General features: G+C 36.9%; 1 protein-coding gene across 1 annotated transcript; it reads right to left on the bottom strand.

Moving 5' to 3' along the window:
• Positions 1–104: 104 nt before the first annotated feature.
• On the bottom strand, positions 105–25,416 carry Fatp3 (Fatty acid transport protein 3). Its single transcript, XM_076793440.1, has 13 exons — positions 25,119–25,416; positions 8,157–8,307; positions 6,942–7,179; positions 5,089–5,320; positions 4,226–4,427; positions 2,953–3,145; positions 1,883–2,026; positions 1,225–1,362; positions 1,078–1,144; positions 820–910; positions 597–750; positions 454–509; positions 105–389 (listed from the first exon to the last, which is right to left on the bottom strand). Exons 1-13 carry the CDS (start codon positions 25,235–25,237, stop codon positions 291–293), a joined length of 1,884 nt encoding a protein of 627 aa, XP_076649555.1. The 5' UTR covers positions 25,238–25,416; the 3' UTR covers positions 105–290.

A 25,416-nucleotide genomic window follows, 5' to 3' on the forward strand; every position in this document is an offset into this window, starting at 1 on the left:
GTATACTACAAGGATAGGAGATAGTGCGAATCACAGATCCTTTTTTGAGAAAATCTATACGAGCTATTTAGGACAGGATAAAGGTGTAAAAATATATATATATATAAATGCAATCTTCTCGGTGTAATTTCTGATGAAACATCCCGTCATGACGAACGGCGATCGATCGATAACATTTAGAGTCAGTGTACTCTCCCACCCTATCAATAAATAGAAATTGTACAAAAATCGGGATTCGACTTTCATCGGTTTTCTCCGGTGAGGATCGTTCCTGTAAAAGTTCAGTTCGCTTATAGCCGAGCTTTTCCCTCGAGGATGTCGTTGTACAGCTGTTCCGTGAGTTTCACGTAAGCACCAGAGTTATCCAGAAAATAAATCGGGTCCGTTATCTGCGCACAAAAGCCAAAATCAATGTTTACATACGGAGTATGAAGAAAGTACGATAAAGATTACCTTCTTGATGTGGAAACCGTCCACCTGAAGATCCTTCTTCTTCAACTTGAACGTACCTGAAGATGTAGACGATTATTAAACACATTGATCTTATGAATAATAGGTACCGACATCGTGGTATCGGATAATAGCAAGATAGTTACCAGTCATTGGTAATTCCGATAAGACTCGAACAAAAAGGGGCCTGGCGTAAGGTGGCAGCGCCTTCTTCACACCCTCCGCCATTTCCTTGATGTTCAAAGTGTTCTCCGGGTCGTAAACAGCTGCCATGCCGGCTTTCCCTTCGACGTGAGGTACCTAGCAATTACATATTTTTAAAACGATGGTTTCTCAAAAAAGAATCGCCTGTACATCACAGACAATCACCTCGACGCCATAAACGGCCGCGTCCTTCAACCCTATCACGTTGCTGATGATGGCCTCGACTTCCGAAGTGGCGACGTTCTCGCCACGCCACCTACGATCATTATGACACTCGTTAAAAACGTCGCGAAAGATGGGAGAACCTCGAAGCGTATACTTTCCGCAATTAGTGGACTACTATTTGGGAACGACATTTGTTCGTGAACGAACGCTGTACTGGTCAGACTATGTACGATCATGGAAATTAGTGAATAGGCTTGCCTGTAGGTGTCACCGGTCCTATCCTTGAAGTAGAAGTAGCCCAATTCATCCATAACCAAAATATCACCTGTTGCGAAAAACGCGGTTTAATCATGGCTCGGGGGTCTCCTACGAAATAAACCGTTTTTGTTTTAACCAATCACCGACCAGAATTGAAGACCCGGTCACCCTTCCGGAATACGTCGCGCAGGATCTTTTGCTCGGACGCGTTTTTGTCCGCGTAACCGGAGAAGTCGTTTACTACCTTCTTTGGGTTTATCTTGCCCACGAAGATGCCTGGCTCACCTGCAGCAAACAAACCCAAGAAAATCGGGACTAAATTTTGCTAAATATGTATTCTACGTCCACAAGAAGACGGAACAGAGAATCTTGTGGATACAGTCAGCGAAATTTCCAGTTATCAATTATTGATTGATATCGGCTTTCTAATAGAGAAATTGTCTTAAAAATAAGCAGGCCCCATCATGTAGTCAATAATTTTGTTAGATTGGGTGATTTGTATGGTAAATATCTCCCGAAAGACAGAAATAAGAAACTGAATCGAAAACAAACTTCGTTGGTCTTACGTGCTGCATCACATTGAAATGTAACAGCAAGACAAATACAAGCGGAATTAGGTCTTCCGGTATCTAAAAGACGTATTCAACAAATTTTTGCGAATAGGTAATAACGGATTCAGATTCTATTGATTTTACCGATTAGATTCTATTTTGAATTATTAACGGAAAATGTGAAGTCAGGCATTATGGATATCGGTGTTCGTTGTTGGAATCCATTTGTTGCAGAAGATACCCAATGAGCTTACCAGGTTTGCAACGCACGCACAAGCCGTCGGATCCTCTGACGGGTTCTCCAGTTTCCTCATCGACTTTCAACAGAGCCACAGGGTACAAGGAACCCGCACAAAGTGGCACGAACCCCACCGCGCCAATTTTGTTATCGATATTCACTGTAAAAGATAACAAAAAACTAACACATTTTTTAACGATTTTCTACGGGTAGTTTTTAAAGGTACTTTAACGATTTAGGTCGACAAAGTTTGACTAATTTTTGTAGGATTGTAGGAAAAAGAGCCTACAGAATCCACGGAACCCTCCGACTTTTCTTAATCTCCATGCGTATTTCGTCTAAGGTGTCCTGATCCCACATTTTTACTTAGTACTTTTTTAAAAATCTCTTCTGTAGTTTTCAAAAAGTTCTAACGTGTATATTAGTATTGTATGGACATTTTTCGAGTAAGGCAATATACAGGGTGTTCACGCTATTACTAGCCAGAGTTTTTCTTGTAAATAATAAATATTATAAAAAAAAATTAAAGAGGAAAAAGTAGTACTGTTTTTTATACGCAACACAATGGCATATGTAATTTTTTTGTGTTTATTCTATTTTGTTAGATATGAAGGTGACTTTTAATTTTTTAAATAGAATGCTGTACATTTTTTTATATCGCATGAAAGCGTGTGTCTAGACGAATTCATCCGTATACTGCACAGTGACTTTCAAGGTCATGCAAGGTCAGAAATGGAAGAAACATTTCGATTATTTCATACCAATGTGTTTACAAGTATTCCTTATTCATACGAATCAGATGATGTTGTCATTCACATTCAGATTGTTTACTTCTTGTATAAACACAAAAAAATTACATACGACATTGTGTTGCGTACAAGAAACAGTACTACTTTTTCCTCTTTCATTTTTTTTTTCTAATATTTACTACTTACAACAAAAACGCTGGCTAGTAATAGCGTGAACACCCTGTATAGTTTGACCTCTTATCTTGACAACCAGTTAGCAAGGTTGTACTCGTTTACAACAATAATCTCTTTAGTAGTTTTGTGGGCTTTTCTACAAATGAGAAATATTTCAAATTACCGAGATTAGAGTTTCCTTCGGTGGCACCGTAGAATTCACCAATTTGAGTAACGTTGTATCTTTCAATGAAGGGTTTCCAGATGTGAGGTCTGAGCCCGTTCCCGAATATGAGACGGACTTTGTGCTTCCTGTCGCAGAGATTCGGTGGAACCGTGAGCAAGTATCGACATATCTCGCCGATGTATTGAGCAACCTATGATTAAACAATAACCTCATGCAACGACAAACTTTTATGGCATTTCGATGTTGGAAAATTCAATTTTGAAATGCGCGTGTATGCTGACAGTGTCGACAAACATACAGGCCTGTTAGGAGAGGATAGGGTAATCGCGATAATAGCAAAATGACGCGTCTTACGTTTTTAAGTTTTCTTGTTTAGGCCTCACTATACCAGTCGCCGCACGTGTGCACGGTCACCACTCAACCATTGCATAACAACGACGCAAAACAAGCTTCATTTGGTTTTCAGCACGATAGATAAATATGAAACTAATTTTTTTTTTAAGTACGAATAAATGAATAATTTTGGGGGGCCGGCAGGCATTTGGCCTTGACTGTCACGCTATGTTACGCTGTGCCTTTTTTTCTAGTCATTTTACGTCTTAAATAAGTAAGCAATCAATTAAAAATGCATACCACCGTGTTTGTACATGTCTTTGCTACGTCTGTCCAGAGCCTTTTTTCGATATGAACACTAAATCTCTCGAAATCAAGAGAATCTCTCTGCGGCAGCCATCTTGTGACGTCATACTTGCTTCAGAAAGCGAGTTTTCCGCCGAATATTACAAATTACTCCACGATCAGGTAGAAATTCGCAATTTGGGCTCTGGACAGACGTAGATTGGACTTTTAGGAAACACAAGTGACCACTTTTAAACTGCTCATTGCAATATTGAAGCGTCAATTTGTCAAGAGTTTGACCCTTGCAAGTTCATATACGTATATTGAGAGATTTAGTGTTCGTATCGAAAAAAAGGCTCTGGACAGACGTAGCAAAGACATGTACAAACACGGTGGTATGCATTTTTAATTAATTACTTATTTATTTAAGACGTATAATGTCTAGAAAAAAGGCACAGCGCAACATAGCGTGACAGTCAAGGCCAAATGCCTGCCGGCCCCCTTAAGTGTATGAAACGTATCGTTGAATACATATTTCACCCCATATTTTCATTTTATTATAGTTATTGTTTTAGCAGTTACCCGATTCTCCCCTGCAGCCAATTCTAAGCTTTCTCCGAATTCGCAATAAAATTCGTTCAAGTGACCTTACAGTGCATTCATAATGGACGCAGTCTGGCCAGAATTTTGAAGCGCTGAAGCGCCTGCGAAGCACCACCGTCACGCCCATCAACAACGCCTGGCCAACACCGATAAGTCCGCCCGCGGTGTGGTAAAGTGGCAGCGAATTATAAATTCGATCGGTCGAACGAAGGTTCAACATGTAATAGACTCCGCACGACATCAGCATGTATCTACAACAGAAGATCTTTTTTAGTTAAAACGTTCTACTCGTTGAAACGACGAGTAGTCCGATAGATAAAATAAATTTCAATGTACTCGTCACGGTTTGTCGTATCATTAAAAATAACAAGGCATCGTAGCTTCTAATCCTAGGCTAGCTTCACTCATTCTAATAGCGTGAAATGTTATAGCGAAGCATTAAATAACACAATTCCATTGGAGATGCAATAGATTTAATAAATGTTCATTTACATCACTTCATCAATTTCGAATAGTAAAATTGTGGGCGAATTTTGCGGAAATCATTCTTCAAATGAAAATGCTAAGAAGGTGAGTTGTACTTTTTTCTTTGTTTTGATCAACGAATTGCTACAGTTATCGATGACTCGATAAAAGTTTTGTGGATCATGTAAGGATCCGTAATCTATCAACACCCAATTAAAAGTCAGACCGTGACGCGTTCATAAATGATGATTCAATCAGAGATTACCTTCACCTTAACCGTTCAAATGGCTCATTGTTCTACTAATATCATCTATCCGAAGGTTAATTCAAATCCAAAGGTTGTTCTGATAATGTCGAGCGGCCGAAGACGGAGCTTATCTTGTTTTGCTCGTTCGAATTTTGGCGAGAAAAGGAGAATCCTTAGATTGATAAAGTTCCCAAAAATACCTGAGATTGGTGATGACTGCGGCCTTTGGCATGCCAGTAGTTCCTGACGTGTAGATGTAGATCAATTTATCACGGGGCGTACCGCGAGAGAGCTCTTCAAAGAGAGGTGTCGGATCTACGTTGCGAATTTCGGTGTTCAAATCGATCGCACCCTCGAGGCGCTCTGTGTCCGGTAGTTCCGACCATTGGTACAAAGTCAGGCCTGGGATTTTGTCTTTGATGTCACGAATTGCTAAAAGGAACCATCAATTTGTTAAACGTTTGCAAAATTCGAACGATTCTCATGCTTGAATTTCTCTTTCTGTTTTCTTCATTTGTTTTGTCTTTCTATTTAACCCCTTTGCCGTACGATTTTCTTTAAATATTGATTGGTTCTTGATTTAAATATTGATTGGAAAGGCGTGACATTCATATTTAGTAGATTTTGTTCGTATACAGTTTGGATTATATGATTCTATATTCTAATATATTGAATTATATTTTGGCATATTATACTATAATCTAACATATAATATTGAATATTGTGCTACATTCTAGTTTATTATGTTATATTACATTATATTATATTATAGTATATCATACTATATTCAAGTATATTATATTACATCATATTGTAGAACCCTGTATGACCCTGGGACTTTCAAAAAGTATGATTTCGAAAAGAAATTCGTGTTTGCTACAATATTTGTGTTCTTGGAACCAAATCGGATATTTTTTCACCTTATCGAAAATAAGAGTAGTATTTTGAATACTTCAATTATGTTACACCAGTGATATATAGAAATGTTCAAAATGTTTCACATATGAAAAATGTGTGATATTGTTGAAAAATGGAAATATCAGTCATAGATGATATACATTTCAAGATTGAAAGAATTTAAAAACATCGATGTATTACTTATCAAAATTATTAATAGCAAAAGGAAATTTTTATTCGGTTCCCTTTCCTTGTACTTCATGCAGAAAATTTTTATTTTGCATAAAGTTGTGCATTGATGAAGAATTATAGTGTGCTCTTGGAAAGAGGAGACGAAAGTCAAACATAGTGTCGATTCAACGTTTATATAACTCATTATTCATATGATTCATAATTTGCTGTCAAGTCTGAACGAACAGTAATCACGAAAGCAAACAGCGTAACCGATCAATAATAATCGATCGGGAAATACCTTTACAAATGCTTCGAACGAAGTCGGGCGTCTGAATATTCTACGTACTTTCGTGCACGTCAATATTCCTATTTTCGATTTGTGTCGGAAACATAACAAAACTCTAAACAAACACGTCAAGGTAAAAGATATTCTAATTCGCAATTACTCGATAACAGTATTGCAGAGAATTAACATAAACACTCTGGATTACAAGATGTACATAAGTTTTAGATTTGTACAAATTGCAACAAAGAGTAATTTCATTCAGCTTAACGCTTTTATGGGCAATTGAAACGTGCAGATAATTTTAAAGCTTTAACATTTAACATTTCTTGCATTCTTTAGTACCTTCTGTTTTGGAACAAAGAATACATTTTTTAATATTTTTAGAAAAGTAGTACAAAATTTGTTGAGAGAAATATGGTAAATGGGTAACGAATTGTCTACATAAGAGCTAAAAATGTTGCAGCTTGCTGAAGCTATAGTAATTTCGTCATGAAAATTTACTTTACGTTAGAGAGTTGAGTGAACTAAAAACCTAGGAACGAATAATTAATGTTTGTTTAAAATAATTCATGAGCGTCGATAAACGATGCCTGTTATTTCTATTATAGAACAGACGCGTTCTTATGTGATCGATAACTGGTCGTCCACCTTGTATCTTCGATAATTATATTAATGGATGCACGTCGATAAACTCACCATCCGTAAACTCCGAGCCAAAAATCACTGCCTTGCAGTCAGCCGCCTTCATACTGTGGATCAACACATCGTGACGAAGATTCGTGTTGATGAGCGCGCTCACGTAGCCAGCCTTGCTCAAACCTAACCACGTGCCCACGTATTCGGGTCGACTTTCCATGATCAAAGCGACCCTGCTTCCACGTGTCAATGATGTCGAACAAAAGTATCGTCCCAGTCGGTTGCTGTACTCCTCCAGCTGCGTCACGGTGCAATCACGTTATCGAACAATAAGAATTTTCATTATCGAGTAACGGTACCGAACACGAGTCGCTCGCAGGCCAAATCGATTAACCACATCTCGAGTTTTCTAAAAATCTATTCCCAAAACACTGTAAGAGCTTTTAAAAATAAATGAATTTGATTTCCTGAATTTTTCCTACTCTTTTTATGGAGTTAATCGATTTAGCAAATGGGCGGTCCGTATGAGACATCGAACAATGGAAAGAGAAGAAATTGGAAATTGTTGTGGCGATACATTTGTGATTTGTTTATACATACTTAAGGAAAACATTAGTTTCATGGATGCGGTAATGTCTCGACAGGGTGACCTGTCCAGTGAATGAACATGATTCACTTGAACACTTGCGTCATAATATGCAGACACTATTCAATTGATCTCTTACAACTACTATCGAACTTGGAAAAAGATAACTGAGATCACAAAGATAAAACATTTTCTAAATTTCTGAAACTTTTTCAATTTTTATGAAACTATTACCAACATATTTGTGACATTTTTTTATGAAAATGACGCCAAACACGACACAATTTCGATTATGTTTGCTTGTTTAATACGCTATACGGTAGAACCTCGATTATCCGAACTAATCAGTGGAACAAGATAATAGAACAGTTATCTTGCTACATTGTTAGATTAAATCTTTACTGATTCGTGCAATTAATTGTGTTGTACAAGGTTCGCTTTAGATTAAACTGTTTATATTCGGATAATGGAGGAATCGGACATAATCGGATCTGAATTGTTTCGTGTTTGGGCTCTTTTTAATCATAAAAATTTAACGGGCACGTTGATATAGATAAAGAAATAATTAAAATAAGAAAGGTTCTTCGTTAGTGGTGTTACCCATCTAGGTTTTGAAGCATTTCTTAATCATGATAGTACGAGGTGTCATAGTTGGTACCGTTACACTGTTGGCAAATCAGCGAACTTACGTCTTGATAGGTCCATTCTCTGTTCTCGAAGATGTAGGCGATTTTATCAGGATTAGCGGCAGCGTAATTGGAGAACACCTTCGCCACCGTAAGTTTACGCGTTTCCCACCACCATAAGAGGATGTTGACGCGGATGAACCTGTACGCACCCCTATAGCCAGAGAAAATGGTCTCATAAATACTATTTTAAATTGTCCCATATTTGAACAGGATACCGAATATCAATCCCAAAAATGATCACAAAATCAAAATAAAACAAAAATAAATAATTAACATTTCTCATAGTGAGTACTACTCTAACTCAAACATGCTACAATAAAAATGAATTTCTACACCTGATGAACAATTCCTGTCAGCCATAAGTGATCAACAATATGTGCGTGCTAAACAATATCTTTTTATGTACTGTGAGAATGTGAAGGAGTATGACAACATGAGACAGAAATAATTGTAGTCTTTGAGTCCCAAAATTATTGCTTGATTTTTGCAATTCTTGTTCCGACAATGAAACATTAATTTACAATCGAATGCACTTTCTTTTCCAGTATTTCAGGGATAAACTGAATTAATTACATAGTTGTTGGTTAAATATCACCGATAGAAAACGATGTTCCTGCTTCGGTAGATCGCAAAATTGGCAACTATTCTCTGACTGGGGGATCAGAAATGCGCAGGAGCGAAGATTGCCAGGAAATTTGTTCTATGAAACGATATCCGCGGCGAAGTCGTAAGGGAATTAGGATTGATGACGGTTAGAATAGATTCAATCCCATAGATTCTACGCGACACATTTCTGTTATGGGAAAGGGGTCAGTCGGAAAAGGATTGAATGAAACGATTAGATGGGAAGCTAATTGGGGTACGGTCGATGACGACGCTCGTATATTTTCTGGATCGGTAGTAACGTGTCCTTTCCCCTACCACGCTCCCCTAATGTTACATCCTCTCCTCTTGGAATCAATTGGTTAATATCGCGGCACGACACGCGCGTGACATGTGTCACACGAGCACAACCTTTCCGTCATTGCTCCTTTGACACTTGTCTGATCGCGGTTCTATTAGCCGAAGGTGTCTGAAAAATCTCGTTTACCGAACGTGTTTGCCACCGATCCGATAATTTTCTGTTTGATCGCTACCTGGAGCTTCAAACAAGCTCAAACTGTACAAGTTGTCTCATCAGATATTACCACCTTGCTTTACGTCATTATTATTATTCGCAGCGGGAAATGTTTTGACGGACATTAAATGATTTCAACAGATGCGCGGACTAGGATAGTGTTGTTAATTTTATTTTTGAAGACCAACTTTGGTGTTTTAAATGGAACCATATATCCTTTTTGTGCACCAATCATTGCAGCCTCTTATCCTCTATAAAAATGTATTAACCCACGTATGTGGAAAAATGATTAGTTTAGGCGATATTTGAATTTAAATATTGCTAAGAACCTTGGAAGGAACCTGCTAGTAAATAAAGCTTACCTCGCAGGCTTTCTGAGCAAGCAGAAGAAAAACAGAAATTATTAACGGAGATATTTCAAGAAAACAGTTCTATAGTTTGAATAGTTGTAAAGGAAGCAATCTGAAATCTGTCATTTGAACGGACTCGGTAGTTGTAGTGTTAAGACGGTTTTTGTTCTGAAACGTTGGAATGCGTAGAGGAGGTGCGTATATAATTTATAAAGTCCATTTCATGAAAAATGAAAAACTGCGCGAAAGTCAAAATTAACAACAGTACCCTTCAAAGACCAGTATGCAACAACACAACTAATTATCGTATAATTGCTCAAGGAACTATCGTCGTCGCGTGTAACAGAAAATGTAGAACCTCGAGAGACATAAGTTTTTGGATCTGCGGCATTGTCTCTTTTCCCAAATTATATTTTCTACGTGGGAGGCTTCCGAACAGAGTAAAAATAGAGAGATGCCAAGAAAAGAGTAAGAGGTTGAAAAGTGTGACTCAACCTTAGGAGATGCATAGGAGGTGTGCATACAATTTGAAATTGAACTATTCTATGAAAAACGTACAAAATCAACAACAGTAGTCTTCAAAGATCAGAATGAAAGCCTCGTATTAATGTCCTAGTACTATTTGCCAGTATTACGTCCTAGTGCCAGGAATTTTTCGATCCGAGGTTGCCATGCTGTTCGAAAATGATATGTTCCCGGAGGTATCTGAACAGAGTGCAAATAGAATCTCTAGAAGGCAGAGGTTGAAAAGGATGGTCTGGGAAGGTGGGACCAGTGTCCCTGAAAGATTACGCCTTTGTCAAAGCTCTCGTGTCACGGTGAGCACACGACACCAGCGGCCGGCCCCTTTCAGCGCTTCCACGGTGATTAAATGAAGTCAAATAAAATAACGAAGCGCACTGCACGCTAGGCGTATAAGGATAAGCCGCAGTTGCGGTACATTGCTCGCGGTTTCGTTCGCATGCGTTAACCCCGGTGCTGTTGACTCATTTGCATATCTAGATTGCCAGATATTTGCAAATTCTGTTAGCGTCTGTTAGCACCAGACCCCGTCATCTCGTTCACAATTTACACTTGTAGTTACTCTTCAACATTAACACGGCCGGGAAAATGATCGGTTTCACATTTTTTATTCTATATTTATTGAAGTTGCAAACATGATTCCATTCGAAATTATGAAATTTTCTTCATCAGGCACGCGTTGTTATAAAAATTGCGAGACATTTCAAGAAATAACAGTTTTGTTATTTTTATGAAACAGTGTATACCAGTCGCATTTTGTGTTCAGTACTATTTTGCTCAAAGCCACTTTAATTTGCAATTAAATTATTGCTGCAGTGAAAGGAATAATCGTATTGTTACATATATTATCTACCGGTGAATATTTCATAATTTTTTAAAATCCATGGTCTACTCTTAATTTTTAATCGATCCTTCGACAGCAATAGCAATTTTAAGCGTAAACCAACAATGTCACCTCCATTAATGTTTACATACAGTTTTATACATTATGGTCTAATACGCTTGTTTGGTTTTATTATGTAAAAGATTTTTAAGCTTCCTTTTGGTACAGCACAATTATTAAAAATAATTAATAGGCAATTAATAGGCGCACTGGTACATAAGGTGTTAGATCAAGAAAGTATTGTAAACACCAAGAAACGTTTTGTGATACTCTTTTATATTAGTTTAATAAAAGGATTAATGTGGTTAGTGTCCAAATTTTGTACATAAATGTACGTTTTTCACAGTGAAAGGGTTTATACTAAAATCACTGGCACATATTGTCTTCCCAAAATAACAAGATTGTATTTATTCAGATTTTTCACAAGTTTTACAATATGTGCTTGAATAAAGATTTCCCATAGAGAGACCTGTATAGTTTCAATAATTGTAAAATGAAATATATAAAACCGATTATTTGATCGAGAGTGGCAGATTTAATGTCAATGTCTCTGAGATAGACTAGATTAAAGTTCGATTACTGAAGAACCTGTTATTATGTTTATGATAATTTCACGCTGTCTTTGACTTCTGAGATCACAATCGTTTGGATGAATGCAGGAATTATAATTAAGATAAATTATATTTTCCTCGTTAATGCTTTCAATGAATCAAACACAAATTGAAAATGCACTAAATTTTATGAAATCTTGCATCTTACAATTTTTCAATCATTTCGATACATCCTGAATGCTCTAAAGTCCGTGGTTTAGAAACGAAGGTTTGCAAGTGTGGGTGTTCATTTAATTGCCCTAAATGACGTAAGATCTTGCAATTAGTCTGATAGACTACTTGTTAACGCGTAGAATATCATTGCCTGTGAAAATAGCCTGAAGAGAACACCATTTACCATTTCATTTAGTTCGAGGAAACATCTCCACTAAATATAAATAAATAATTAATACAATATATGATGAAGTTAATTAACACAGTTTTACTGTAAAAATTGTTGAAGAGTTATTACAAAATATGGCATATGCTAATTCATTTATAATATTACGTTTATTTATAGCATTTATTCTTCTCTAAATCTTGTTCTTGCACACTATATGTATTTCATTAATTTTTATTTACTTTGAGAAATTTTTTTTCTTTATCTCTTCCCTTTTTTTATCTTATTTCAATATAACTTGACTGATTACTCTTGATTTATCAGCTACAATGACTTTATTATGTTGACTATAGCCAAAACAATATTGATATAATTATTATCATTTGTGTGGTAATAAACATCCATCATCAGTCATATCAAATATTGATACCTGTAGATTCAACGTTATTGATCCTTTCAGCAAACTCTGCATCACAGCGGATGAACTTTAATAATTTAAGCGAAATATTGAAATTATTTTCCTTAAAATTTCACTTTTCCTGTTACATATTATCAACATGATTATCAACATTATTATCGTCTATGTTTAAATACTTTCTAAAGAATCACGAGCGTTTGTAAAAATAATGATGACATCTCGATCAAGTTACCATAAAAAATTCTATGAAACTCCTTTCTTACGTAATTATTATGTTATATTTCTATTACTCATACAAGTCAGATAAGCATAATTATTACTAACATTATCCTTTACTTTCTCCGTTAGACTATTTCATTTTATTACATGCAGTTTATGCAAACAAACATTTGTTGAAAACATCAGCAGGTTTAATCAACATCTAGCATGAAACAATATATTTGTGAAAGCAAACACACGTGAAATTATAATATCAAGATACAATTTCTCTTGAGATCGCCTACAATGCTGAACTGTTAAAGATACATAGTACCATTAAAAAGGGTTCAGATGACTTTGACTTTTCATTGTGGAGATTTAATTTTGAATCAGCATGTATAAGAGACCGCGTTCCGCCCGCCATCTTACTGGGAGCGACCGTACTAACATTTCATCGTCGAAAAGACCGTGAAACATTTTTCAAAAACTCCCGAACGCTCGCGAAAACCACTGAAAAAACTCACAGTGTTTCAAGGAAGCTGTCGTAAAAGTTTCCACGCGAAAAAATCTGTGGTCTCGTAGGAAACTGCACTGGGTACACCGCTCCCGTGCAGGGCAAATGAGACCTGGTGTTGCTATCCGAGCTGCGATAAAACCAGCGCTCAATAGAGCCTAAGCGCTGGTATCCATCGGCTCGTTCACGAGCAAGGCCGCGCGAGCAGATGTTTCATTTTTTCTGTACATGTTACTGCCCCTCGGCCTCTGTTTCCGTTATAAGGTCTATCAAATTACATACAAATTCTTCTGAAATATTAACAATTTGTTCAAATTTTTCAAGTTAAATGCCAAATCAACTTTGATTCGAGTTTTAAAAATAATAACAAACGTATCTCTCTGAATATTTGCACACTATTTCTGGATACATTAAACTTTACATAGCAATTGATTTTGTTTGCCCATATTTGCCCGAATCGAAAAAAATAGCTGCAATAGTAGGCATCGCCTGTCGCATTTCACACGTTTCCGATAACCCGATAAGAACAAAAGTTCAAACAAGAGTTGTTTAATAATTACACGATAATGTATTGAAATAACAAAAATGAGCAAAAAGCTTTGTATTTAATAAAAAAAAATTAAGATCACTTTAATTTTTTTTTTTTTCATTAACACTGACTGCCAAACTAGAAACCTCAAAAATTCCATAAAATCAAAGTAAGTTATTTAATGAAATAAAAATTGAAGAAAATTAAATGTACGATATTGAGTAGTCCTCCAACTTTCTTGCATTTTACAGATAATAATTAAATTTGGTACAATGAATATATTAACGTAAAAATTCATTTTAAAACCTTGACAAATAATTCCATCACCCACATATGGGTGACATGGCAGTCAACGTGTTAATCGATGCACCTTCGTGTCCTCTTCAAACAGGTATTAGAGGTCTTTGGTCGAAAAGTATTAGTTTAGAGGTTATTAATTTTCAGCGGACTCCCATAAGAGTCCGAGCACTGCGCGGCGCACAGTGGGCAATTTGGACAAAATCGGATTCAAAATCAAGGAACTTTCGATAGGAATGAGGTAGAGCGATGAAATTTTTTTTTAATGAAAGCTGCAACTTTGTAGAATATGAGAAAAATAGACAGATTGTGGTATAAAGGTTTGTTAACCTCGAGAAAATTCGTTAAACGCGCACAAATTCAAGAAACTTTTAGTTTTTCCAATACCACGCGCGGAAAAAATTTTTTTTTAACATGCTATACATCATTTCCCATAGATTTTTTCACGCTGATTTCAAATCTGGTCTCAAAATTTGACTACGACCTCAGGATTTTGCAAAAAATAGATTTTTGTGACAAAAACTAATGGAGTCATTTTTTCGTTGAGATGATTGGATGGTAATAATCTCTCTATTTTTCCCATATTCTACAAAGTTGCAGCTTTCATTTTAAAAAAATTTCATCGCTCTACCTCATTCCTATCGAAAGTTCCTTGATTTTGAATCTGATTTTGTCCAAATTGCCCACTGTGCGGCGCCCGACAACCTGTTGCAGTCGCCTCGGTGCTTGTCTCGCTTGGCACTCCGCTAAATTGATCCCATAATCCGCGCGAAGCAGACCGCGTTGAAATCACCGACGCTGGTTTCGCGAACTAACCGAAAACGAAGTTGACCGCTGTCAATTCTTTAAACGCCGTTTATATTTGGCAACTCTAGTTCGACCAAAGTCGTCCGTGTAACTACAGTGTCAGCCAAATGGAAACCAACTTCTAATCGTTCAACCACAAGCAGCCCATTTGTCTATTTTCGATTGAACGACTTATGTTTGGTTGTATTATTCTTGTAACTTGATTGTAGCTACTTTTACCATCACCGAATAGTACGTCAATTAATTACCACATTTTGACCACGAATCACATAACGCTATCGTCAGTAAGTTATTTTAAATTTTATTTAAAAGTAAAATTAGATGTCTAAATTAAAATTGAGCGTAGGATATTAAGGATTAGCTTTGTACCTCCAAGTTTTACGTAATAAACCTGTAGACTACTAGCATTTCTTTATCAAAACGTTTTATAAGATTTGCATTCTAAAATCATATGAAACAACCTAATATTTGATTCAATCTTAATAAATCAATGGTAGTCATTGCTTAGTTAACGCGATGTCACGGTGGGAATAAGCTCGAGCGTCCGCTAATATGTACAATTTTATTTTGATATAAGAAGTGGCTTTTTACTTCGAAATAAGAAAATCGCTATCTCCTTTTCTTCTTCTTCATTCCAAATACGATGAAAGCCAGTTCCGAACCATCGCCTTATATCGAAAGAAAACTGTAGTGAAATATCGGTGTGGGGTCAGAAATGACTCCGGCATAGGCCAAGAACTCGCAGGAGTCCGAGGGTTAATGGATTCCTGAACATGTACTCGTGGAACGAGGAAATGTTGCAGTTCCCGTATCAATGTCATCGAGATTGAATTCCACTTCGACGATAAACCGTTCTTCCGTACGTGATCGACGAGTGAAAAAGAATCAACACGTGGCAGCGGTCAATAATGTTCTACATCCCTAATATTATATCTCTAATTATACAACATTTTGTTTTCACACAATACTCGATGCGAGACTCGTCCCAAATGAAATTTTTGTCACGTTCGTGCGAGACAATTCGAATGAAATGGAACTTTTAAAATCGTATACAGCGGTCCATGAAAATTCAAAAAATATTCTGATGCATAACTGAAGCTTTTAGTCGATGAAACTTTATGACTTCGTTTTAATCACCTGTAACGATTTTACGTAAGAGCAGCGTAAAAGTGCCAATGAATAAACCGTTGAACATTTTTCTCGAACATTATACGCTTGTGCTTAACCGCAATAGCGGCTGAAACTTGTGAGAGGCGGTCAAGAGAATTAATGCGAGATAGAACACGTGTTACATGTACATCATTCTAATTGCACACTTATGCGTTTCAATCGACGCCAGAACGTGGAGAAACTTTCCACGTTTAGTTGCTTCGAGATTGTCGCAGAAATTCAAAACTAAAATTTATCTGGACGAATTACTGAAATTCAAAATGTAATCATCTTTTATATCACCGCAACTGTACATTACAATTTATCTTTGACGTTATCGCACGCGTGACCTTCTCGCGAAAAGGTAACGTTCCATAAAATTGTAATTTGTTTATAGTAAATATTATTGCTCGTGCAATAATATTCTCGCAAAAAGCTAAAATTCTATAAAATTGTAAATTTTCTATGGTGGGTATCTATAATTCCATAAAATTGTAATTTTTCTATGGTATTATTGCGCGTGCGATCTTCTGTTCGTGAGAAGGTAAAGTTCCATGAAATTCAAATTTTTCTGCGATATTATTGCACGCACGTTTCATGTTAAAACTCCGTAACGTAAGCAAGAATCAAATTTTTTCTGGTGTTTAATTAATCCATTCAAAAGGCTCATTACCGCGGTAAATTAATGTAGGAAAAAGGAGCGAGAGAACGTCAACTGGGGAATTTCATTAAAAATTTTTTAATCAACTGTGTTATTTCAACGAAACGCGAGTCTTGGACGTCTACTGCGCGACATACCCTTATCGCGATCGTTGTGTACACCAATTTTATAAATGAACTACGGTTACAGAACGGGATTGTGAAAATATTTGATCGCGAGCTGAGCCTCGCCGCCAAACGAAGACGCTATTATTGACGATCGCATTACGAGGAAACGAATCGCGAAACCTGGCTGCAATCAATGATTTATCTCTTTAATCTTTATGTGTCAATATTTTTCACTAACCCTGTCACAGAAAAGTTTTGTCGCAGAAAAGAACTGAGTGTGCAAAAATCAAAACTGTACTTACATCCTACTTTACTCCTAAATCTACTTGCAACAACTTTGAACTTTGAACTTTGTCAGAGCATAATAAAAAAAAATAAAAATAATAATAAAATAAAATAGATAAACTTAATAAAAAGAATAGAAATAAAAGTTTCTTATTCACACAAAAACGTACGGTGTAAAAGAATCAGTTACTTCACTTGATTTTACAAGTGTTTTCTCGGAGCAGAAAAGATAATAGTAAAAATAGTTTCATTCGAGTCCTCGTAGAAGTAGCATGCGTGCAGGTTGATCGACCGAAATTCTTTTCGTTCCGTCGCGTCGTTCGGTCGCAATCGAAATTGTAATACGTGTCCGTCTGTAAAAACGCGTATCTCGAAGCGTCGCGATCACGCCCGAAAGCTTTTGGAGCTTTGGCCTCCAAAAGATCGTGTGTTCGCGCGGCAGGTTCTCGAGCGTGATCGCAGGATCAACAACAATATCATTGAACGAGCTGTTTAAATTCCATGCAGTTCATATTGGCTATACAATGGTCGTGTCGTAGTCGCACAATGCGCGGGATGCATACGCCGGTGAATGTGTGTAGGCTGACAGCCGCACAAACACGCGCTGCCGAAGAATACTGACACGGTGTGTCAATCAATGGGCAGTTCTGCGGCTATGATAAAATCAATGCCAAATGCCCGGCTCCTTCGGCGTTTATTATGCAACGTGGACGGCCTAGAAATCGCGTGTCTCGAGGAACAAAACCAGTTTCGGTCGAAAACGCGCGTTCTTCCGGCGCATGGTTGTCCCTGATCGAAGAATCTGGTGACATTTTGGTACAATTAGACTGTGCATCTCTATGCAAAATAAAAATATCGTGCATTAACTGCCCGACACGATATCCTCAAATTCTTTCGATCTACCTACTGCTTTAAACTGTATCCTTGCACAAAATTGAAATTTGTGGTACGCTAAATTACACTACTTTTGTCATACATGCATAAAATCTGCGGTCTAGGTATAACTCTCGAAGTAGGGTGGCCTATCCAGTGAATGAACTGCTGCACGTCTGTTGAAATTAGTATTCGAAAATCGTTATTTCATTTCTTGAGAGCTATTCCTATAAGAAGATTGTCACTGTTAAGATCTTACATTTAAGAACATAATTCTAACAATATTTGGTGGTTATAGCTTGTACTAAGAATCTGGCATAGGATTAAATGAAAAATAGGCCGAATAAGTAATAATAATAATGAACGAATAATAATAAACAATGATAATTGTTTTGTTTAATAGCCATTTTCTTTTTTTTTTCAAGTTTGTTACCCTAAAATTCATTAATCAACCCTTAATCAAATATTAGGAATAAAATAATAATGTAGACATTACATTCATTAGTAACTATCGAACATAGAAAGTAAGCTAATGAACGTACAATTATGTTCTTAACGCGGTGATTAAATGATGAATATTTCAATGACGGATGATGAGTTTCATTATTTTAAGTTAATTGACCGTTTTACTGACAGTATTTCGCTTTTTTCTGTATGATATACATTTTTAATTCTTCGATCTGTGTGATCAAGACACTACGTTTATCGTATTTAAAGTATGTGCAAGTAGTATGACAGTGCGGACATAATACAGTGAATCCGGGATATACGTCGTCGAGGCTTCTAAGTTAGCCGTCGCGGAATTATCCCCACTACCGCGGGGTACACCCGGGAAAGGGCCAAGAAGCTCGAACAGTGTGAACGTGAGAAGTGTGAACATAACACGGGTCGGGTATATCGGTGTGAGACCAGAAGACCACTACTAATCCAATAAGAAAACTTCTTTATTTTTCATTATTTTTTTACCACATATTCACCAACATGGTCGTGACATTTTTCTAACGAAAATGATACTAAATATGATAAATGCCGATAATTCCGATGATATTTACTTGTATAAAGAACAATGAAAGCTACTTCCCATTACAATTATATTAACGGAAAATTAGTGTAAATATGATCCGAATTGTATCGTGTTTGTTATCATTTTAATCAGAAAAATTCAACAAATATATTGGTGAAAGTCTCGTAAAAAATAATTCATATTAACAAAGTTTAGGTTTTGATTTAAAGGCCTGAGCTCACGCCAGTCTTTCATCTTTCCCGAACGCTTCGATTGTCCGCCTTTCTTTCTTTCCCATACCCTGTCCTTCTTTACGTCCGAAACTTTAATTGTTCATTACAGAAGTAAATATCATCAGACTTATGTCGTATTTGGTATCATTTTCATTAGAAAAATGCCATGGATATGCTGGTGAAAGTCCCATAAAAAAATAATGCAAAATAAAGAAGTTCACGAGTTTCGCTGTCTTTTTCTACATTCGGCAGTGCATTAACTCTTTGGGGCTAGGTGGGTTAAAAACTATCCCACCCTTTTACGCATGGTGGGATATATTTTACCCCACCTCGAAAAGTTGAAGTTACTCATGGTCATACAGTTCAATATTTTATTTAAAGTTTTTCATTCAGTTGGCAATACTATGCACCAATGGTGAATGCGTACATAAGTGAAAAAAATGTATGCAAATCAAAACGCATCAGTAAGTTGTGTGTGCTGCTGTGACTGGCGCATTGTGTGACGCAGTGAATTCGCAAAATTCTGTGCTACTAAGGTTTTTATTTTCTTTAAAAGCGTGTGCCTCAAAGAGTTAAAGAATAGTGTCCCTACGACGGCAAGACCCGGGTTACTGACATAAAACGCGGACTCCCTGTACTCAGTCCTGAACACATTCGACACGCACTGCTCACATGCGACGCGACGTACAAGTCCAGAGGTACAAGAAAAGCAACTTCAGTTTCTCGTTCTCTTTTATAACAGAAAAGAGCCTTTGAAGAAATGAGATCAGGCACATGACGGTAGAGAATTCACCCTCCGGTGTATAAATACAGAAGTTTCGCACGCAATTATTTGCCAAACTATAGCTCGTTGTAAAAAATATTTCAAATAGAATTTACAGTGTTTCCGGGGATATATCTTACGGTAGTCACAAATCTTCTCTAGATGAGCATGCCTTTGTCCAGCTAAGCCAAGTTTTGAACGGCATTAAATGACCTTGAATCACCGTCGAGTACGAAAGTGTTATAAATCAGTAAACTCGTCCGGGAATAGGCTACACGCGTACCTAAATAACAGAATACAAAAACACAGAGAACAGTTTGAAATGTAAGGAGTAAGGAGTAAGTTTTATTTGAAATATTTTTTAGAACGAGCTACAGTTTGGGAAATAATAGCGTGTGAAACTTTAAATGAGACATCCTCTATAAAAATTTATATTGATTTGTTTTTACGAAAACAAATTTTGTAAAGTGTGTTACAGAAATTGATATATTATATTCAAGATGCACTAAAATCAACGATTGTATTTCTTTATCAGACCGCACTCAAGCTAGTATTTTCGTAACGAATATGTGTCCTAATGTATATGAGCAGTCGCATAAGTGAAAGAGTCTCCCAGAGCGCAGTACTGCGACCACCAGGAAGATTTTCGAAGACAGAAATTTCACGCTACGACAGAAAGTCACTAGATCACCCAAGTGGCTTTCGAAGATTCTTTTGCGTTGACACAAAAAGTCACACGCACTATGCCTGCCAAATTTAACGTCTCTGCTGCGGACGACAAATACCATGACGATCGTCGACCTACCGACACACAAGTTGCATTCTATATGTTTTTATTAGAGCCACCTTATGCAATAGAACAAAAGGTCTGACAAACGGAGTTTAAAGTTCAAAGTCTGCAAGAACCGTAGCCCCATATGCTCATGTCTTTAATCACACGGACCTTGAGCTGACGACTGCTCGTTTTTTAATGGTAATTTCGCCACTACTAAAAATAGCTAATCACCTATCTATATTTTGTACTGACCTACACGCATCGAATAAACATGAGGACTTCGTAAGCGATCTACAGTGACCCGCATAATTGATCGCATCCGTCATAAATCAGACTAATTTTTTTAAAAGTAGCTAATGTAAGTTTTACTATGTTTCTTCGCAATTCCGAACGAATGCAATTCTTACAAAGTGTTCATTACATGTTATCCAATAAAATAATTTGTATAGCTTTGCAGAACAACTGAACTCGTTTGGTCCAGTTGTAAAAAAGTTATTCTGATTTAAAGTAGCTGTGATCAATTAATTGAGTCACTGTACATTTATTTGTATTCGTATTTTCGAACGTGTTTCTCCATAGCTAAATAGTGCGGATCTTCGTACACAAAATAAAAGTTTTTTCTATTAATTTCAAGACGCGGGAAATAAATAAAAATTGTTTTCATCTCTTAATTTCAATAGATTGTAAAGAAAAGTTGTTTCCAGTATTTTTCATGTTACGCACTGTTGTCGTGTACGGTTAAATTTACATCAGCTTAAAAGCCGTCAGTTAAATTCTCGCATATGGGACTAATTTTCATCAAGAACTAACTTGACACTAACACTGTTCAACAAAGTAAAAGATTAAATATACCAAGCAAAAATGAGGCAGTACCTTGTACTATCACGATTGAGACTCGGCATTTGAAACAGATACCGCGACTGACAAAATAAACATATACTTTTATCAATTTGAGTACATAATTGAGACGTAGATCAGGCCAGGCCAGCTGATTGGTTCTCGAGCTACTGACGCTCGAGCCGCTACTATTTTTGTTCGCCTGGTTACTACTTTTGTTCATAATTAAGGCGAGCTCGTATTCCCCTTTCCCGCTCATGCGAGTCGGAGCGCGGTAGTGGGGGTAGCGGCTCGAAGGTCGGCAGCTCGAGAACCAATCAGATTCCCGGGCCTGATGTACAATAGATTGTTCCATATTAAATCGGTAAAATTAGTCCGATTTAGGTCGTGCTGAGACCCATTTTAATCGGAAGAGTCTCAGCTATCCATTGGTATTGCAATTACAAATGAAAGGCGACAGTGACTGCAAATAAAAGTTTCTTTGTTCCATGTTTCCTTTCTTCCTAGTCGTGTCAGGTACAGAGTGCTGAAAGAAGTGTGGACCGTGTACAGGGTGTATAAAAATTATATGTCACGACCACCGTAACGTGATTCTACACCTCCGGATCGGTGGAGATCTGTGAAAAAAATGCACCGCAAAATTCACCCTGACCTCGAAAATTAAGGTCAGAGTGTCGAAAAATTTGAGTGATGAGTACTGTACGATGCAATAAAAGAAAATTTTTCGACACTTGGACCTTGATTTCCAAGGTCAACGTGAATTTTGCGGTGCATTTTTTAAACAGATTTCCACCGATCCGGAGGTGTAGAATCACGCTATGGTGGTCGTGACATATAATTTTTATACATCCCGTACATGTAACCGTACAGATTTTAATTATATTTGACCATGCACTACTGCATTTGTGGAATAGTTTTCAAGCTCTAGTGACGGCATCGAAAACATTCGTTACTATTTCAACGCTCGTGTGACCGTACTCTTAATCGATTAGAACAGTTCGCGAAACGCGTGCAATTGACGGGACAAACGCTATCACGCGCCTCCGCTTTGACTCCTCTGGACGATGGACTCTCGATCGTGTCCCATTCAGCAACCTCGTGAAATGATGTTCACAACCGGTTCAAGACACCGATTTTGTTCGCTCAATGTCGACCTTCCACAAGAAATGCACTGGCGTGTAAAATTAAAGCAGCATTAAATTTTCATCGAAAATTTTTGTCTATGATATTTAAACTGTTACAACTTCGTGACAAAAAGTCATACAACAATCATTCTGGGCTGATTTTAAAGCGTAAAGCCTCTACTTTTACAGTACTTCGATTATTTCAAAGAACGTTCTAGTAGAAAAACACTCCTTTCGAAAACATTACAAATTCAAACCAGCCTGCCGACAGTAAACAATTTTCTTGAGGACTAAAACCACCATGAATTTAAAAACTATAGTCTCCCCTTTACAGTGATCTATGACAACATAATGTACGATTTTTCGTCGCTGTTTTATTTAATTATCAATGAAAAGTCTACTGCCGTCAAAAAATGTTCGAATGAAGAAAGTATCATCGCTTTTCGACCATTCTACAAGTTGTACAAACGTTTTTAAAAAAAAACCCATGGCGGAGCTTGAAAGCATAGGTTTTATGCTCTGCAATGAGCTAAGAATGATCGTTATACGATTCTTCAGCACGAGTTATAACAGCTTAAATATTCTAAACGAGAGTGTAGTGATTCTTCAATTGTACAAGCCAGTGTAATTTATCAGAAAGAATACGGCAACGTTCTCAATACTTTCGTCATGAGTCATAGTTTTTAAACATTCTGGTACTGATCTTCTTCTAAGATTAGAAACTGTATTGCTAGAATGTTTTTTGCATGTCTATCGCATGAATGAAACAGTCATCGTATCTATTTACACATTTACAAGGCACTACGCTGGCGATTACATGAAATTTTAAAAACGCGAGCTATTAAATATATATTTAGTTAATATATTTAGTGGACGGCAACACTTCAATTGCAAGCAACAAATTTTAAATCGCTTTATTTTTTACTTTTCTTTTAAAAAAATGGCGTACAGGCGGCAGAATTGTGCAACAAAATTATGGGTTGATTGAATGTAAATGGCAAAAATCAATACAACGGCGAACAAGGTTTCATGATTTGCATAGAAAACATATTTTCTATGAATCCTGTATAAATTTTTCCCTTTCACTGATTCTCATTGCCTTCTATACCCCACGCTCGCATAGAACTTCGCAACCGAACACGTGCTTCCGACAGATTTACAATAACCGTCTCCACGCTACTATCCTATGATACATGAATCACAAAATTCTGTTCTATCACTTATCGAGACGTTGGCTTATCAGTCTGTCAGCTATCTCATCCGATTCAACCTGATCTATGGAAACCCAACTATTAAAATTTTCAAACACGAAAATCTCTTTAGAAGGGAATAATTTCTCAATTTAACTTATAGAATCAGTCAACTATCAATTTTAACGAGCATACGAAAATTCTTTAAGTCCATATAAATCTTGCTGCGTTATCAATTTCTGTTTATCTGATAAATAGCCAGCGGATTTTATGCGTTCGTGAGAAAAATGAGTAGAAAAAATTGAAACAGTAGAAAAATTAAAAGAATTGGGGCATTTTTTAGCTTTCTACAATTATTCGAGAAAGTCAATTTTTATTCGGCTTCTGTGTTTGTGTATATATATATAATGACTAAAAGTAATGTTCAAATTACACAATAACAGTCTGCACGAAAGATCTGTATTCTGTAGAGATTCGCCAAGGAAGAGAAAAAGGGAATGAAATAGATGGCAAAGGTCGAGCGTAATAAGGAACAGTCTCTACTTAGTCGATTTGATTAGAAAATTATAATCTTCGCAAGATCATGGTACCCAATAGAGACCTTCACCAAAAAAAAAAAAAAAAAAAAAAAAATAAGAGAAGGAAGGAGATGGTGGATGCATGATAATTGGAGCATGATAATCAGATTGCGTATTTTCATGCAAAATAAAAATTTTCTGCGTCGGTTGCAAGAATTTCTACCTAACCGGTCAAACTAGAAGATTATAACCTCAGCAAGATTGCAGTACCAAATAGAGTTTCTTTAACAGAGAGAAGGGGGGGGGGATAGAGAATGAAGGAGATGGTAAAAAATGGAGCACTTCTACTTAAAATATCTACTTAGTTAATCAAACTAGAAAATTATGACAAGAGTGAATAGATGAAAAGTGTAACAATAGGGAGATTAAAAGAATTGGAGAATATCGATGCAATATTATTATTAGTTCATTCATTTATTATTAATTCATTAAAACGATTAAAGGAACGATAAAATGACTGTTCCGCTCCAGTTCGTTTTACGTAAATACCCGGCAGTCTAATTATAACAGTGAAATCTAGAATACAAATAAATAACCTAATACAACCTAGTTTAACTAATATGAATACTATAGTACAATGAAGTGGAGGAGTTACTCGTAGAACAAAAGAAGGAACGAGGTGTTCCTGGTGATGTCAAACTGAAATGACAAACGGACTAGTAATTTCTACTTGAAAAGATAAAGATCATAGTACCAAGTAGAATTTGGACAAGGGAGAGAGAGAGAGAGAGAGAGAGAGAGAGAGAGAGAGAGAGACGCTGTAAAATCGGTTATGACAGAGAAGCCTCGATTTCTGTGGAATGTTCGAAAGATACTCACAGTAAGTCTCTAGGCAAGGTCTTGTATAGCGCGTAAACGAAGCGTCGGCGTTTTCCGGTGAGCAGATAGCCGGCGACAAACACGGCCAGGGTCGCTATCAGTAGCTCGCGTGCTGCCATTGCTTTGGCGGACGTGAGGTAGTGAGTGCACTAGGACGACGATGGCGCGTGTAGAGTACCAGTGACGCAGCTCCGGTCAGTGGGAAGTTGAAACACAAAATTCTCGGTTTGCGAAGCGGACACAGGCTCGCTATCAACTCGCGACCGAACCGCGACCGAGCCACGACTGACAACGGACA

Source organism: Halictus rubicundus, chromosome 9 (assembly GCF_050948215.1).
Source record: "Halictus rubicundus isolate RS-2024b chromosome 9, iyHalRubi1_principal, whole genome shotgun sequence".
NCBI lineage: Eukaryota > Metazoa > Arthropoda > Insecta > Hymenoptera > Halictidae > Halictus > Halictus rubicundus.